The following is a 14,580-nucleotide window of genomic DNA, read 5'->3' as shown; positions in this document are numbered from 1 at the left end:
CACTCACCTCCGCACTGAGCACTACTCGCTACTCTGTCTTTAGGCAGTTTGACTTGCTCCATCAACTCGATACCATGCATGCCCCATGTAGCAGATTTAGATGGCTTTGGCACTGTCAGTACCGATGATACTGAAATCTTTTCAGCTCGATCAGGGCTCACTAGGGCGACTCATTGACCTTTTCTTAGAGGCCTTGTAAGAGTGGATCATCTCTCTGGTCTCACCTCCCTTCAACGTAGAGCGTTGTGGTGAGAGCTCCCGCTGGGACACCAGGGATTGACGGGCTGGCTCCATGAGTAGGAGTTTGAGTCTTAGCTCTCTGTCTTTGCTGGATCTGAGCTTCAGTTGCTGACACAAGCTACACTTTTTTGGAATATGCTTCTCTCCCAAGCAGTGAACACACCACAAGTGTCCACCAGTCACTGGGATAGATTTCTTGGGAGTCGTACACACCCTAGTCCAGGGAGGTTTCCCACCCACCGGGCTTGGCAGGAGACAAGCCCTTTTCTTTTTTCTCTGTTCAAGGCAGGGCCAAATAAAATACAGAGTAACAAAGAAAAAACTTGCAATTCTAAAAGAATTAACAATTGGCAAACAGACAGCTATAGGAACAACTGAGGAGGGTTGCATGCGCGGGATGCACGGACACTGCTACCAATGTTCTCCAATCAGTAGCGCAGGGACATAGACACACCTACAGTGATGCACCCATAGGGGGGGTACATCTTGAAAAACATCATTATTGTATGAGGTGAGTAATTTCTTCCATCTCTCATGACGTCAGTTCAACCCACCATTCCAGGTTGGTGTTGAATTAAAGGTGGTTATATGGAGAGAGCGGATAAGAGGTACCCATTTCCCCAACATAATACATTTTTTAGATAGATTTATTAAAATATCCAGTACATGAATAAATACAGATTCTGAATGTTTTTACAGTCAAATGTTACAATGACATTTTCTAAATAATCCATGTCATCTGGAAAAGTAAAATTGCATTATAAATGTATTTGTAAAATATTTAAAACATCAGGAAGCTAATATACAAGACATTCTGAGAGAAGAGATCCAGACAGACACTTAGGGTCACTGCAATTAGGTGCCTAAGTACTTTTGAAAATTCCAGTAGGTGTCTATCTGTATCATTAGATACCTAAATACTGTTAAAAATCTGGCCCTTAGTATTAATGGGAATTAAGAAAATCCTCCATATACTGTACTGAGATTAGATGAATTTGTATGCTTTAATATAGAACTGTGCTTAATATGCAGTGGTCCAAAAAATCCAACTTCCCATCCAAAACACAAGTCTCTACCCACTGCTAGCCTTACCTCGAATGTAACTTTTTAGAACCACATTTCTGCATATAATTGATTAGCTTCCTCTTCATGCTGGCTGCTTATTTCCATTACTTTCTAGCTGAACAATGAAAAAAATTAGTTTTACTTTCCATTTTCCTGTCCTAACATACTGCTACTTTGTTCAGATTGCAGGCTCTATTACAGAGGCATTTCTAGCTCTAAACAAAGATTTACTATTAGAATTTCTTCTTTAAAAAAATCACATAAACACATCTAAATATTAGGTTTGGTTTGGGTTTTTTTACACTCTACATTTTGGGCCTGAGTTTTAAGACTGAGTGCACAAATTGTTAGTTGGTATATAGAGCCTCATTTGTACGGTACAAGAACGATCACTTAAAGTGCCATTTTAAAGGAACAAGGGCCCAATCCTGGTTGGTGTTGAAGATGCTCAACACTTGAGCTCTAAAACTGATAGTTGAGACTACTAATGATTTAACTTGGGGTTTGATACTGTGAGATGCTGACCATCCTCAACTCCCACTGAAGTCAATGGGAACTGAAGGTTCTTGGCATTTTGCAGGATCAGGCCTTGAATATGTGTGGGTTTTTTTTAAATAAGGCTTTTAAAATGTCAAGTGCTGCATGAATGCTAATCTCTTAGTTTAAGCAGGAGTATTGCTGTACTACAGTATAAACTAACTTCTTAAACAAAACTAAAAACATACGTTTGTTGATATGATACAAATAATATTTTAATTTTTTAAGAACTGGCATCAAAATTAACCTACCATTTGGAGTTCATGTGTGCTGAGTTATTCCCATTGCATAAATCCAAAAACTCATGCTACTGGGAAATCATTACTGTTAAGTGTAGATTAATCAACCTATTAAAAATTAACATCAGTGGGGACATAATCAGTCCCTTGTATAATAACTAATGGAGCATACTGCACTTAATTTGATTACAGAGGAGGGGTGTCAACATTTTTGTTTCAGAATGAAGAAGACTACATTTCAAATTAAATACACCTTTACCTCGATATAATGCTGTCCTCAGGAGCCAAAAAATCTTAAGGTAATAATTGGAGATATACCAATCTCCTAGAACTGGAAGGGACCTTGAAAGGTCATTGAGTCCAGCCCCCTGCCTTCACTAGCAGGACCAATTTTTGTCCCAGATCCCTAAGTGGCCTCCTTGAGGATTGAACTCACAACCCTGGGTTTAGCAGGCCAATGCTCAAACCACTGAGCTATCCCTCCCCCCATGTTATATCAAACTTGATTTGATTCACCGGCATGCGCAGCCCCACCCCCCAAAGCGCTGCTTTACTGTGTTATATATGAATGTGTGTTATATCAGGTGGCGTTATAATGGGGTAGAGGTGTATATGTGCAGTAATATTTAAGAATACATTTATACTGCATTCTCGCATTATTTGCTACAGCTTTTTCTTAAAAATAAATAAATAAAGGTGAAATCCTGGCCCCACTGAAGTCTGTGGGTGTTTTGCCATTTACTATAGTTGGTGCAGGGTTTCACCCCATATGTTCTTGCTTGCACAATTAGCTCATTTAATAAAGCAGCACACATTCAGCAATTTTCGGGACTGTACTTTTACATTTTACCAAGAAATATCATCCCAAAAGTTTTAGAGTAGCACCCACACCTACTTGAAAGATACAAGATCACTTATACATGATGTACATAAAGAAACTTGAAGCAATATGATCCAACTAACAGCCTAGCGCCAACAGGATGAACCCCAGTCATTTCATAAATGATTTAATGACCCAAAAATGGTTTCACTATAGATAGTGGAGTGGAACCTGCTGAAATGCAATATACACATATACACTTTTTGTACACTGGAGCTAATGACTGACTCGACACTTTGATTTACTCATCTCAGTTTTAATGTCTGAAACTCTAGGATTTGTCACCTCTCCCTATTATCAATTCTGTGTTAGTTTTAGCAAAACCCTACCTAAAAATTAGTTTAAAGGGACTGGGTAGTAGATGCTTGAGAAGTAGTTACAGTCTGTTGGAAACTGCCTTTCCCAGGTTGGAATCTGTGAACTTATGGCTTTCTTAGAGATAATAGGGATCAATTCTGATTTGTTCTTGATTTTTTTTCCAGAGATTTATGTTTCATATCTTTAGGTTCTCCTACATTACAAATTATTATGGGCAACTGATGAAGGAGCAATGTATTTGACCATGACCTCTTACATGCAACTGAAGAGTGGTACATACTACTTTAGGAGGAATTACCATCCACCTGTCATTGAGTTGAATGATAATCAGTAAAAAGCAGAGATTCAGAAATGGGCATGGTAGTGGGAGCAAAGGATGGGAAAAGATAATGGAAAAACAGGGGTATTAAGAGAGAACCCTGCCCCACACACTCTTCAGTCTCATCCTTCACATATTTCTGCAGATGGGGAGAATCTGGTGTAATGATTCTGGTATTAATTAATCTAGAGAACCAGTTTAAATTTTTTGTAAAGGATCTATTATTTCAATAGCATTTACATAGAAAGTTAAAAAAAAAAAAGAGCCTTGTACAATAGTTCAAACATAATGAGGATTCCTATAATTATCCTACCTGCTAATCTCAGTATTTCAGATACTCAGAAAGAAAAAGTAACAATTCTCCCCATGAATTCCATCAAGAAATTAGATGTATGGCATAGCATTTCCATTACTGCCTGCAAGTTGTTGCATATATCTTGATAAACAAACTGCAAGATGTCTGAAATATAGATCAATGTTACTTCATTTACAACTGACAATACAGGTTTACTAAATGAAATCACAATTATCACTATCATCATAGAAATTAGCATCACTGTTAGAGGGTTTATAGACTGGAGGAATTCCTTAGACTGTCCTCTTTCCTTCTCACTGCCTTTGGGGCATAAATTCCCTTTTGAAATCAGCTTTATTTTTGGAGTGAGGATCTTGTTAATCTGACCAATTTCAGTTTTGGACCACACATCCTTCAATAGCTGTCCTATTCGTGGATAAACTTCTACAGGTTTGATATCTGGTAGTTGCTTTTGTTTCAAAGCTTTTATGCGTTGGCGCACATCATCAACCTTCTCAAGGAAAAGAAGTGGAGACTCCTCTTCTTGAACAGATGTGTTCAATGACATTAAATCAAGCTGTTCTTCTCTGATTCTTTTCATGTTTTCAACGAGTGGTGCATATTCTTCAGAAATGTGAGCATTAACTTCATCCAAAGCAGCTAGCAAAGCTTGCTTTTTATGCTCCAGTGTGTCATTAAGTTTCTTAAAATATTGCAATACAGCTTTCTTATCGTCTTGAACAATGTTTTCATAATGAGATTTCTGTTCTTCCAACTTTTCAATGAGCAAACATACATTAGTCCAATGTTCATCAGTTAATTGCTCAAGGAGTTTCCTAGAAGTCTCCTTTTCTTTCATGTAGGCACTCTGAAGGTCATCTATGGGATGACCATGATGTTTACCTATTGTAAGACAATGGCCACACACTAATTTTCTATCCAAAAGACAATAGACATTTAATGGCTGCCTAGAATGTTCACTACATGTTGCAACATCTGGGTGGTCTTCTTGCTGATATTTTTCAATGATAGCCTTTAATGCAAAATTGATAGGTAATGACTCAGTACCAGATGGAGGAATTTCAACAATGCTTCTACAATTGGGACACTTCAGTGGAAGTCTTAGTGGTCTCCATATGGAAAAGTTGCTTGATAGCTGAAGAACGCTTTCCAGACAATTTCTACAAAATGTGTGAGAACATGGTAGTACACGTGGGTCTTCAAATATACTATAGCAAATGGAACAAGTTAGTTCCTCCTCAAAATGATGCATTTCCTATAATAACAAAAAAAAAATAGTCCATTTATACAATTTAGTTAATATATAATGAACTGGTTTAAAATAAGTTACAATTTTAATGACCAGCCTACAGTACCATGGAATTTATCAACCAAAGTCCTAGCTGCTAAACTGGTACTTTAGCTGTTATTCCTTGGTGTCTGAAGCTATCCTAGTGTTCCTGCCTTCCTAATCCTTTTTTTTTTTTAATGGTAAATAACTTTATAGCTGGGTAGTTAGTTTTAACATATACAGATGCCCCCCCGATTTACGCAATCGTTCCGTTCTCGAAAGCCTTGTGTAACTCAAATTTTGTGCAAGTCGGAAACATATGCCCGTAGGTTATGCAAAAATTTTTGCAACTCAAAAATCCTATTTCTGGCTTATGGAACTTTTTCCGTAAGTGCGAATTTGCATAAGTCGGGTCTTGCGTAACCCGGAGAGGGTCTGTAGTTAGATGGCAATTTTGGGATTGGGGGTTCCCCCGACCCCCTTACCCTCACAGTTTGGGGGAACCTGGTATGCCCAAGATCCCTGGGCTTCAAATCCTGCACAGCCCATCCCTGGGTCTTCCCAGTTAGTGATCCCCATGACTCTATCATGTTCTTATACTGTATCATGTTCCCTCCAGGTGGGAGACTTGTTCTTTTCCACCTGAAACACAACAAATATGCAAATGCCAACTCTGAAAACGTGATGGAGCATTCCATGAGGCCCCAGTCTGATCCTGGACCTTCTAACCCCCCTGTATATAGGAACCACCAAGTAGTGCCCCTCCAGACTTGGCATTCCCTAGCCGTAGAGCATCAGATCTCAGGCTTAAGGACTCTAGCAGACAAAGATGAGAGGAGAGTAAAGAAGCACCCTCATAAGAAGCAGGAGAAATCCCGCCCAGTCAGGCTGGTGAGAGTCCGCACCCCAGAATGGGCATGTCTGAAGCTCACAGGGAGCAAGGGTCAGTACTGCGGGCACTGAGAGCCATGTATACTTCAAAACCACCGCCTGTGCGGGGGGTGAGAGAGTGGGAAGGATCAACCATAGCACTGCCAAGGGAGAAAAAGGATCAAATACTGAATGTACCGGCAGTACCATACCACAAAGAGGAGGACTCAGTGGTCCCCACACACAGCAGGTGATATTGAAGCTCAACACAAGTCTGCACTGATGCTTCTGCCTAGAGACTGAAGTCCCTCTCGCTCTCTATCTGCTAAACCTTTATACCATCCTCAATGATCTAACAGTTTATACTGACCCAGAGTTCACAATATTCTCAGATCTGATAATTCCCAGAGGTGCTACATAGTTGCTGTGCTATTTACTGGTCCTATCTACTAGCCACGGTATCATGCAATGTGGTACCAACAGCTCCACCTCTAGAATCTAAAGATTCATGCTCTTCCAGCAGGCTTGAGGCCAATGCAGTGGGTCTTCAAACCAGTGTGAGATGCAAGATTACCTCCAACAGGGGTTCCAGAGTTTCCTGGGCCCCCCCTCACTCTTATAAAATAAACTATCAGGTGTAGAACCAATGGTACCCTTGCCAACCTCATAAGGATACAGAGGGCACCACCTCTGTAACCATAAGAGCCCACATATTGGGGCACTTGGAACCCATACTATAGAACTCCTGATTTCAAGAGATCTGAGTAGAAGTTTAGTGAGAGATCACCTTCCAGAGAACAGCTTCAGCCCCCTCAGGAGTGCTATGAGGAGGAGAAACAGCCCAAGCGACCATGCCCACTCAATCCACCTGCAGCTCTCTCGTCCTCATCTCCTAATGAGGCAGTTGCACTGGCCTCACCATTGCCACCTGATGACCACATAAAATTTCAGAACCGCCTGAGGAAGATTGTGGGTGCTCTCCAGAGTCCCCTGGAGGAAGTTCAGGACCCTACCTACAAGCTTCTGGACATCCTCTAGAACATAGCAAGTAGGCACTTCCAGTCAACTAACCATATTGGAACCAGCCAAGATAATTTGGCACACTCCATGCCCTCATGCCTTTACTCTGAAAAAGATGGAGAAAAGATACTTTGTTTCATCTAAAGAGCACAATATTTGTTTTCCAATCCTGCCCCAAATTCCTTAGTGGTCCAAGCAGTCACTGAATTCAACAGACTGCATCATCCTACATCCACTCCTTCCAACAAAGATGCCAGAAAATTGGAGCTCCTTGGAAGAAAGTGTGTCTTCCACCAACCTACAATTTCATATAATGAATTATCAGGCACTGATGTCTACATATTACTTTATTCACTATAAGTAAATTGTCTGCGTTTGCTAACGAGTTTCCATAGGAACTCAGGCCTCAGTTTCAGGCTATTTTTGATGAAGGATAAGCGGATAACTAATTGTTCCTCCAGGCAGCGTTAGATGCAGCTGACATGGCTTCCCATTCCATGGCAACGTTGGTTATTATGGACTTTCTGGCTTCACACATCTGGGTTTCCCAAGGAAGTTCAAGCTACTGTGGATGACTTCCCCGTCGAGTGCAACAATCTGTTCAGTGAGAAAACTGATGAGTTGTTACACACCCTCAAAGACTCCCAGGCAACCCAGTCCGGTCCTTGGGGCACACACCCTAGCACCTTAGAAGAAATACTCCAAACTACTTTCATACAGACAACATCCTTCTCCTCATCCCTTTTACTATCACAAGGCCACTGAAGCATCCAAGAAACACCAGAGCGTACACTGCAGCAGAAATGTATGCTTTCCCACTCATCCCCCTCTGACCTCATGTCCTGAATAAGATCAAGCAGGACAAAGCAACAGTAATCCTAGTTGCCCCTTTGTAGCTGAGACAGTTTTGGGTCATCAGAATCCTCCAAATGACCTCTCATCTTCGTATAAGCTTACAACTGCTTCCCACTCAAAATGAAGGCTAGACCATCCACCCCACCCCTCCACTTCACAGCCTGATATTTGGACGGACAACGAACCTAGAGAGGTCATACTCTGAGGAAGTCCACTCCATCCTCAATAAACAGAAGAAAACTGCTCAATCTTCACCCACCCTATGATTGTGAGATTTTTTTAAGGGTCTCATCAGAACCTTTCCTCTGGTATCAAAACCATCTCCTAACTGGGAACTTAATCTGGTCTGTCCCCACTTATGAATTCATTATCTGAAACTTTGGCCTCATGCTCTCGTCTCTATCTATGAAAGTGGCTGTCCTGATGGCTATCACCATGGCCAGAAGAGTTAGGTAAGTTTGGGGCACTTATGTCATACCGTGTTCCATAAAGATAAGGTAGACTGAAATTATATCCCAAATTCATCCCAAAGGCTCTCTCCAAATTCTCCAAATTCCATCTGAATCTACCCATACAGCTATCTATGCAAAATCTCATATCACCAGAAAGGACAAGATGCTCCATTCTCTAGATGTCCACAGAGCCATGGCTTTCTACCTGTAAAGGAAATCCCCAAGATTATTTGTTTCTGTTGCTGACCAGATGAAAGGGGAAAGCAATTTCTGGAGTTTTTGCCGTGAGATTGATTTCAGGCTGCATTTTGCTTTGTTGTGAACAAGTGGAAACTCTTCCCCCACATCAAGGCATGAAGGCCCATTTGACCAGAGCACAAGCCACCTCTGTCACTTCTCTCCAGGGTACACCACTATAGAAATCTGTAGAGCAGATACAGCAACATAGTGTTCAGTACACACCTTTACTAGACATTACAGCCTGGTGCAGGCTTCTTCTGCAGATGCATCCTGGGGCACAGCAGTCCTGCAGTATCTGAGGTGAAACATAGCTCCTCCCATCCTCCGTTGAGTTACTCACAATGAATATGCACAGAGACCACTATTTAAAGAAAGAGAAAGGTTACTTACCTTAAAATAACTTGATATCTTTGAGATGTGTGGTCCCTATAGGTATTCCATTACTCTCCCTCTTCCGCCTCTGCTTAGGATCCTTCCTAGAGTAGGAACTAGAGTGCCGGTTGGTCTCACCGCTCCCTATGCTCTCAATTCAGAGCCACAGGTACAGACTATTGATGCAGCTAATGAAGAATCTTCCAATCTTAGGTGCATACATACCCTCAGCGAATACCCTGAGGGACCACACATCTTGATGAACTCGTTACTGTAAAGTAAGTAACCTTTCTTTTCCAACTTGTTATGTATGGCAAAGCTGAAATGAGGAGCTTACTGAAGGTTGCTAGAACATGACAGAAGGAGAGGAAACAGGAGGGACTGGCACCACCAGTGGGATCACAGCAACCAAATGGGAAAGAAAATCCAGGTGAGAAAATAACTAGTCAATAAAGTCATTAGGACTTTATGCTTCTAAATCCCTTAGATGTTTTGGAAAATCTCCCTGATAGTGATTAACTTTTTTCAAAAAGAAAGAACACTAATTACATTAAAAGACAGTTATAAACATACTTTTCTAATGTAAGCAATTGTAGTCAGCACAGGGAAGTTGCACAATTGTAAACAGAAGGGAGATGGGTCAATGCTATGAAAATTAGCTCTCCTGTAAAATATACGGTATAATCCCTGGCTGCTAATAAAATATAATCGTAAATGTCCATGGCTGTGAGCTATTGCCAAGCACATTATTTAATAGCTTCTAATTTCTTAGTGATTGCATTACCTTTATTTAGATTATCGTTTTAAAATATTTAGGGCTCTCCTGAATTATAATATCTTATATAAACCCAGATTTAATTTTACTACCTCATTATTCCTGAGGGAATTCTGCACTAGTGTGTGTGCGCACAATTAAGGAGCCCCACATACTTTTAACTTTTTGCACAGAAAAAACTTCTGCCAAAACGTTGCTGGAGTTCTGCCTTTTGACCACCAGAGGGCACTGTCACAATAGACCAAAAGAGCAGCTCCCCACCAACTCGGAAAAGAGCAAGCCTGCCTTCTTTGCAGCAGGCCAGGTCAGCAGACAGGGGCCATGGGGAGACAGACAGCGTTGGGTGCTAGGGAAGTCAGGCAAGGGCTTATAAGGACTATTGAGGGAGGACAGACTGGTGCAGGGGCTGAATGGGAGTGGAGGCACAGGGCTACAGTAGGGAGGGAGGTACAGGGCAACATGGTGATGGAGGAAGGGTGCAGAGCTACATAGGGACAGGGGGTGGCTGGGTGAGGGCACAGACATGGGGACAGGGGAAGTGGGTGGAGGGACAGGTGGAAAAGGGCTGCAAGGACACATGGGGATGCAGGAACACATGGGGACAGGAGCAGATGCGCCTGACTGAATGAGAGAGGTTAGGGGTCAGCCAAAGTCTGCATGGGGGAAGCTCCCTAACAATCCCTCCCCGTGTCACTCCCCCCCCCCCCAAAAAAACTTGTTCCATAGTTTTCCCACCCTACCCAACAACCCTCCAAGTTCACACCCAGTCTCCTTCCCAGCAATTTTACTTCTCTCTCCCTCACCTCCTCCATTATCCCTGACTCTCTTTGCACTGCTTCTGAGGAGTGCAGGAAATACGGTTCTGTATTGTAGTTTAAATGAATTATTACTCAGAGTTCTGTATTAATATGCCTAGTAAGGAATCTATTTGTCAAAAAAACATTTCCTGAATCAATTTTGTCGTCTGTATTGTTACAGATATACTTGCTGACAGGTATTTTTAAATAAATGACCAAAAATAATTGAAACTGGTCTGATTATATTTTGCTATTTTGATGAATAAAATATGCAGAATTTTAAAATATTTTCCACAAAATTTTTAATTTTTTGGTGCATAATTGCCCCAGGAGCAACATCATATTGTTCTTCTATAATGCTGAATTGATTAAATGTATTTAAATGTTCTGGTGCACACAATAGACATTTACAAGTACTGCATTTAAAGAGTCACTCATCATAAGATCGTGTTTCTTTTGTTTGCTTTTTACACCACAAATTTAGGCTTAATCTAAATTCCATTTCAGACATTTACATGTTTCACTTTTTCCTTTCAGCCAATTTAGTGAAATCACACTTAAATCATAAATGATCACAGTTATTCTGCTTCTTTGTGATTGTTTGTTAAGGAAAATTAATGTTAACACTGAACATCACTGCAGCACTTTTGCCTCATCCCTTTAATTGATTCTGTAGTTCAATTATTTAGATTTTGCTGCATTATAAAAAGCACTTATCCTAACCTTTATTCTGAATCAGAACTCCTACTAGGCTCCTATTCTGCAATTGACAGCATGCTGGTAGACTGCTGCACAAATCTCCTTTAACTTTCCCTTTTTATGGCTATTTAATTAGGATGTTAGCTAATCAGGAATTGTGTTAATTAAATTGTGTTTTATTCAAATGTTGTGTTTCTAGTCTTTTTATAGTATGACTTGTAGTTGGTTTTGTATTGGTAATTACTGTATTTGCAAAACATATGTAATTGATCAGTTGACATCTATGATGGCTGACCTGCGGTGGTTTATTTCATGTGTGTGACTTGAAGCTTTTGAATAGAGGTGGTGTTTCTTCCTCAAGACTGGAGTTGGGGAGGAGGTATTTTTCTTTTCTTTTTGTTCGAAAGATACTGTGAGTCAGAACATTCACCATTGCATTTTGGTGATAAATAATCAGAATTATACTTAATACAATATTATTTAAAGTCTGAGGAATACCTTTTTGTATTGGAGAATGACAGTCTTTGTTACTTTGTTGCTACAGCTTCTAATCAGCAAGTCTACAATGGGCTGTATTTGTTGGGCATTCATGTTTATGAAATATTTTTGATTCAATGTGTACTGTTATTTTTATTTCAACATCAATAATATTGCAGGTCAAAATTAAAATCCTTTGGCAGAGCTGGATGAGGAATCTGCCCACATCACCTGGCTCAAACCAGTGCTTTTAGTTAACTCAATTAATTCTCATAGTAAAGACACATAAAATAAACAATTCAAACATGTCAGATTCATGAGTATTATGGGAATTATATTTCAAATTAACTAAAATACTGATTTAAACTACTAAGTCTGTTTACTTCTATACATATTGTAATATTTAAGTAAACAGGGTAGTTATTATGAATCAACAGATCTAGCACATAGCCCTAAATTTAAAAATAAATAAATAAAGATGAATCATTTTAACCACACCCCTATATCTTATACATCAGGGGGGGAAAATTTCAAGGGAGATGGACATCCTTTTATTAAAAAAATCATTGTGGCCTGTTCTCTTTATGACATATGCAGATGAATTTTATCTTCAGGAAATTAGTTTGAAACTGCAAAATAGTATGTGTCCACACCATAAGAAAAATCAAACAATTAATGAATTTACAAGAAAGGTGTTAGCACTGTTATGAATCATCTCAAACTATAGAAAAGAATACATAATGAAACGAAACAGCATTTATCATCAGCAAATAAGTTTCTTTCTAGTTTGTTCACAGCTACAAGCTACAAAAGTGAAAAATGCAACCAACCTGTAGGCTTGTGTTCAGCTCAGGACAAAACAGTTTCATAACTCAAGAACCATACAGCTGCTAGCCAGAAGGAGCCAAATTCCCATTACCACAGAAACACCCTGGAATGTTTCCCAGGCAACAGAGATTTAAAGCGTGACGGCAGTTGCTTATTAGTGAATAGGTTTCAAAAATTTAAAAAAAAAAGGATTTACCCCAGCAACTCTCATTTTCAGCATGCACTGCCATCACAGCTCAACGCTACAGAGTGTGGTCACATGCCTACAGAACCTTGCAAGTTAGGCATGCACACACATCCCCTAGCACAACAGTCCATTGTTCAAGGGTTCTATGAAGGAGAACTCTGGTAGATAGGAGAGTGAATTTCTCCATCTTTACTGTCATTACATTCATACACTTCAAAAGACTATCCAAGTAGTTGGTGCTAACATTTGACACAAGTGTCATGCATTTTTTAAATTCTCCTGTACTGCTTGCTTTCCCATGACTCAACAGTTGAGGATCATGTCTGAGTTGCTCTTGCACAGAACGTTTTTCCTCTATAGACATTGAGGAAGCAAAAGGTAATGTCTATATTCAGTTTCACTGTGCTCTTGAGAGCAATGTAGAGGAACTACACAAGCAGTAGTTTGGACATCATCTGCAAGGGGTTGAGGTAAAGATGTGAAGTGCAGGGAAAGAGAAATCAGAGGAGAACCCAAAAGATTCAGGGAAAGGGGATGGGGAAAGACAAACAAGTTCCAGGAAGGGAGTTAGCAAAAAATAAGCAAGATGCTTACTGTGCAATATAGTTAGGCCCATTATTGTGTTTAGAAAATGAGTTTCATTCCAGCAAGAGGGTCATTAAATCTCTGCAGATTTATACAGTCAATAACATGAGACACCTATGTGTTAAGTATTCTCTGTGAGAAACCCTGCAGTTTTCTGTTATGGCACATCCAAAGCTACCAATTATGACAATATACCAACAAAGGGTTCTTGTCCATAACTTCATTAATATTTGCCCTGTAAGAGCCCAAATTGACTGATAATGTTTGAAATGTACATGGAAGTATATTAAAGGTAAGATGGAAAGGACTGAGGAATTTAAGTCACACAAGAAAAAAAATTGCAAATACACAATTTTATTTTTATTCTTTTATTTTTTAGTATTTATGGACAATAAATCCATAGTCCTAGCCTTCACAACCTCCTCAGATAAGGAGTTCCACCGGAGCCTGGTGTGGTGCACCACATATGTACACACCACCATCTGACCTAGTAGGCATAGGTAAATCCTGACCATGGTCAGGGGGAAACGCAGAGACTTCCATGATGAGGTCTGTCAGTACCCTAAATCTCTTTCAGATCAAGGGCGGCATACCGATCTCCCGGATCCAGGGAGGGGATGAAGGAAGCCAGGGAGACTTCAGTTTCACTAAGTAGCAGTTCAAGCCCCGGAAGGTCTAGTATGGGCTGCAGACCGCCCTTGCCTTTGGGGATAAAAAGTATGAGGAATAGAATCCTTGTTCCTGTACTCCACAGGAACTACCTCCACCGCACCCAACAGACCCTCTACCTCCCATATGAGAAGATTCTTGTGAGAGGGATCCCTGAAGAGGGACTGGGAGGAGGTGTGGGAAGTGGGGGTAGAAAGTAACTGAAGGGTGTAACCCTGCGCCACCGTATTGAGGACCCATCGGTCCAATGTTATAGACACCCACGCAGGGAGGAAGGAAGAAAGGCAGTTGACAAACAGAGTGGAGGAAGGTTGACACTCTCCCTGTGGTTGACCACCTCTACCACTAGGGAACTGTGAGCAGGACAGGTATAAAGGTACTCATGACCCTTGGATGGCACAAAGTACTTGCGCTCCGCCCTCTTGAAGATCGGAGAAGGGGATTTGCCAGAGGACATTTGTAATTTTAGCAACCCCTTATGTAGGGGCAAAGCTACCCTGGCCAAGGCAACAGGGCAGAGAACATTAAAGAAGGAGTCTGTGGGTTCCTCTAACTCCTCCACCTGGAGGC

At 40.6% G+C, this 14,580-nt stretch overlaps 1 protein-coding gene across 7 annotated transcripts in view; it reads right to left on the bottom strand.

Annotated features, from left to right (window-relative positions):
• Positions 1–3,201: 3,201 nt before the first annotated feature.
• TRIM59 (tripartite motif containing 59) overlaps positions 3,202–14,580 on the bottom strand; it is a 22,407-nt gene continuing 11,028 nt past the window's right edge. For 4 of the 7 annotated variants that reach the window (XM_039489454.1, XM_039489457.1, XM_039489459.1 and 1 more), the window contains one exon: positions 3,202–5,169. In XM_039489454.1, coding sequence (XP_039345388.1) covers positions 3,937–5,166 — 1,230 coding nt within the window. In that variant the 5' untranslated portion in view covers positions 5,167–5,169 and the 3' untranslated portion in view covers positions 3,202–3,936. Of the gene's footprint in view, positions 5,170–7,067; positions 7,181–8,843; positions 8,983–14,580 lie in introns of all 7 variants that reach the window. The other 3 variants (XM_039489453.1, XM_039489455.1, XM_039489456.1) reach the window with 2 other exon arrangements.

This window comes from Mauremys reevesii, linkage group 9 (assembly GCF_016161935.1).
Source record: "Mauremys reevesii isolate NIE-2019 linkage group 9, ASM1616193v1, whole genome shotgun sequence".
In the NCBI taxonomy this organism is placed as follows: Eukaryota; Metazoa; Chordata; order Testudines; family Geoemydidae; genus Mauremys; species Mauremys reevesii.
Note: the sequence above shows the minus strand (reverse complement) of the source record. Positions and strands in the feature narration are given on the sequence as shown.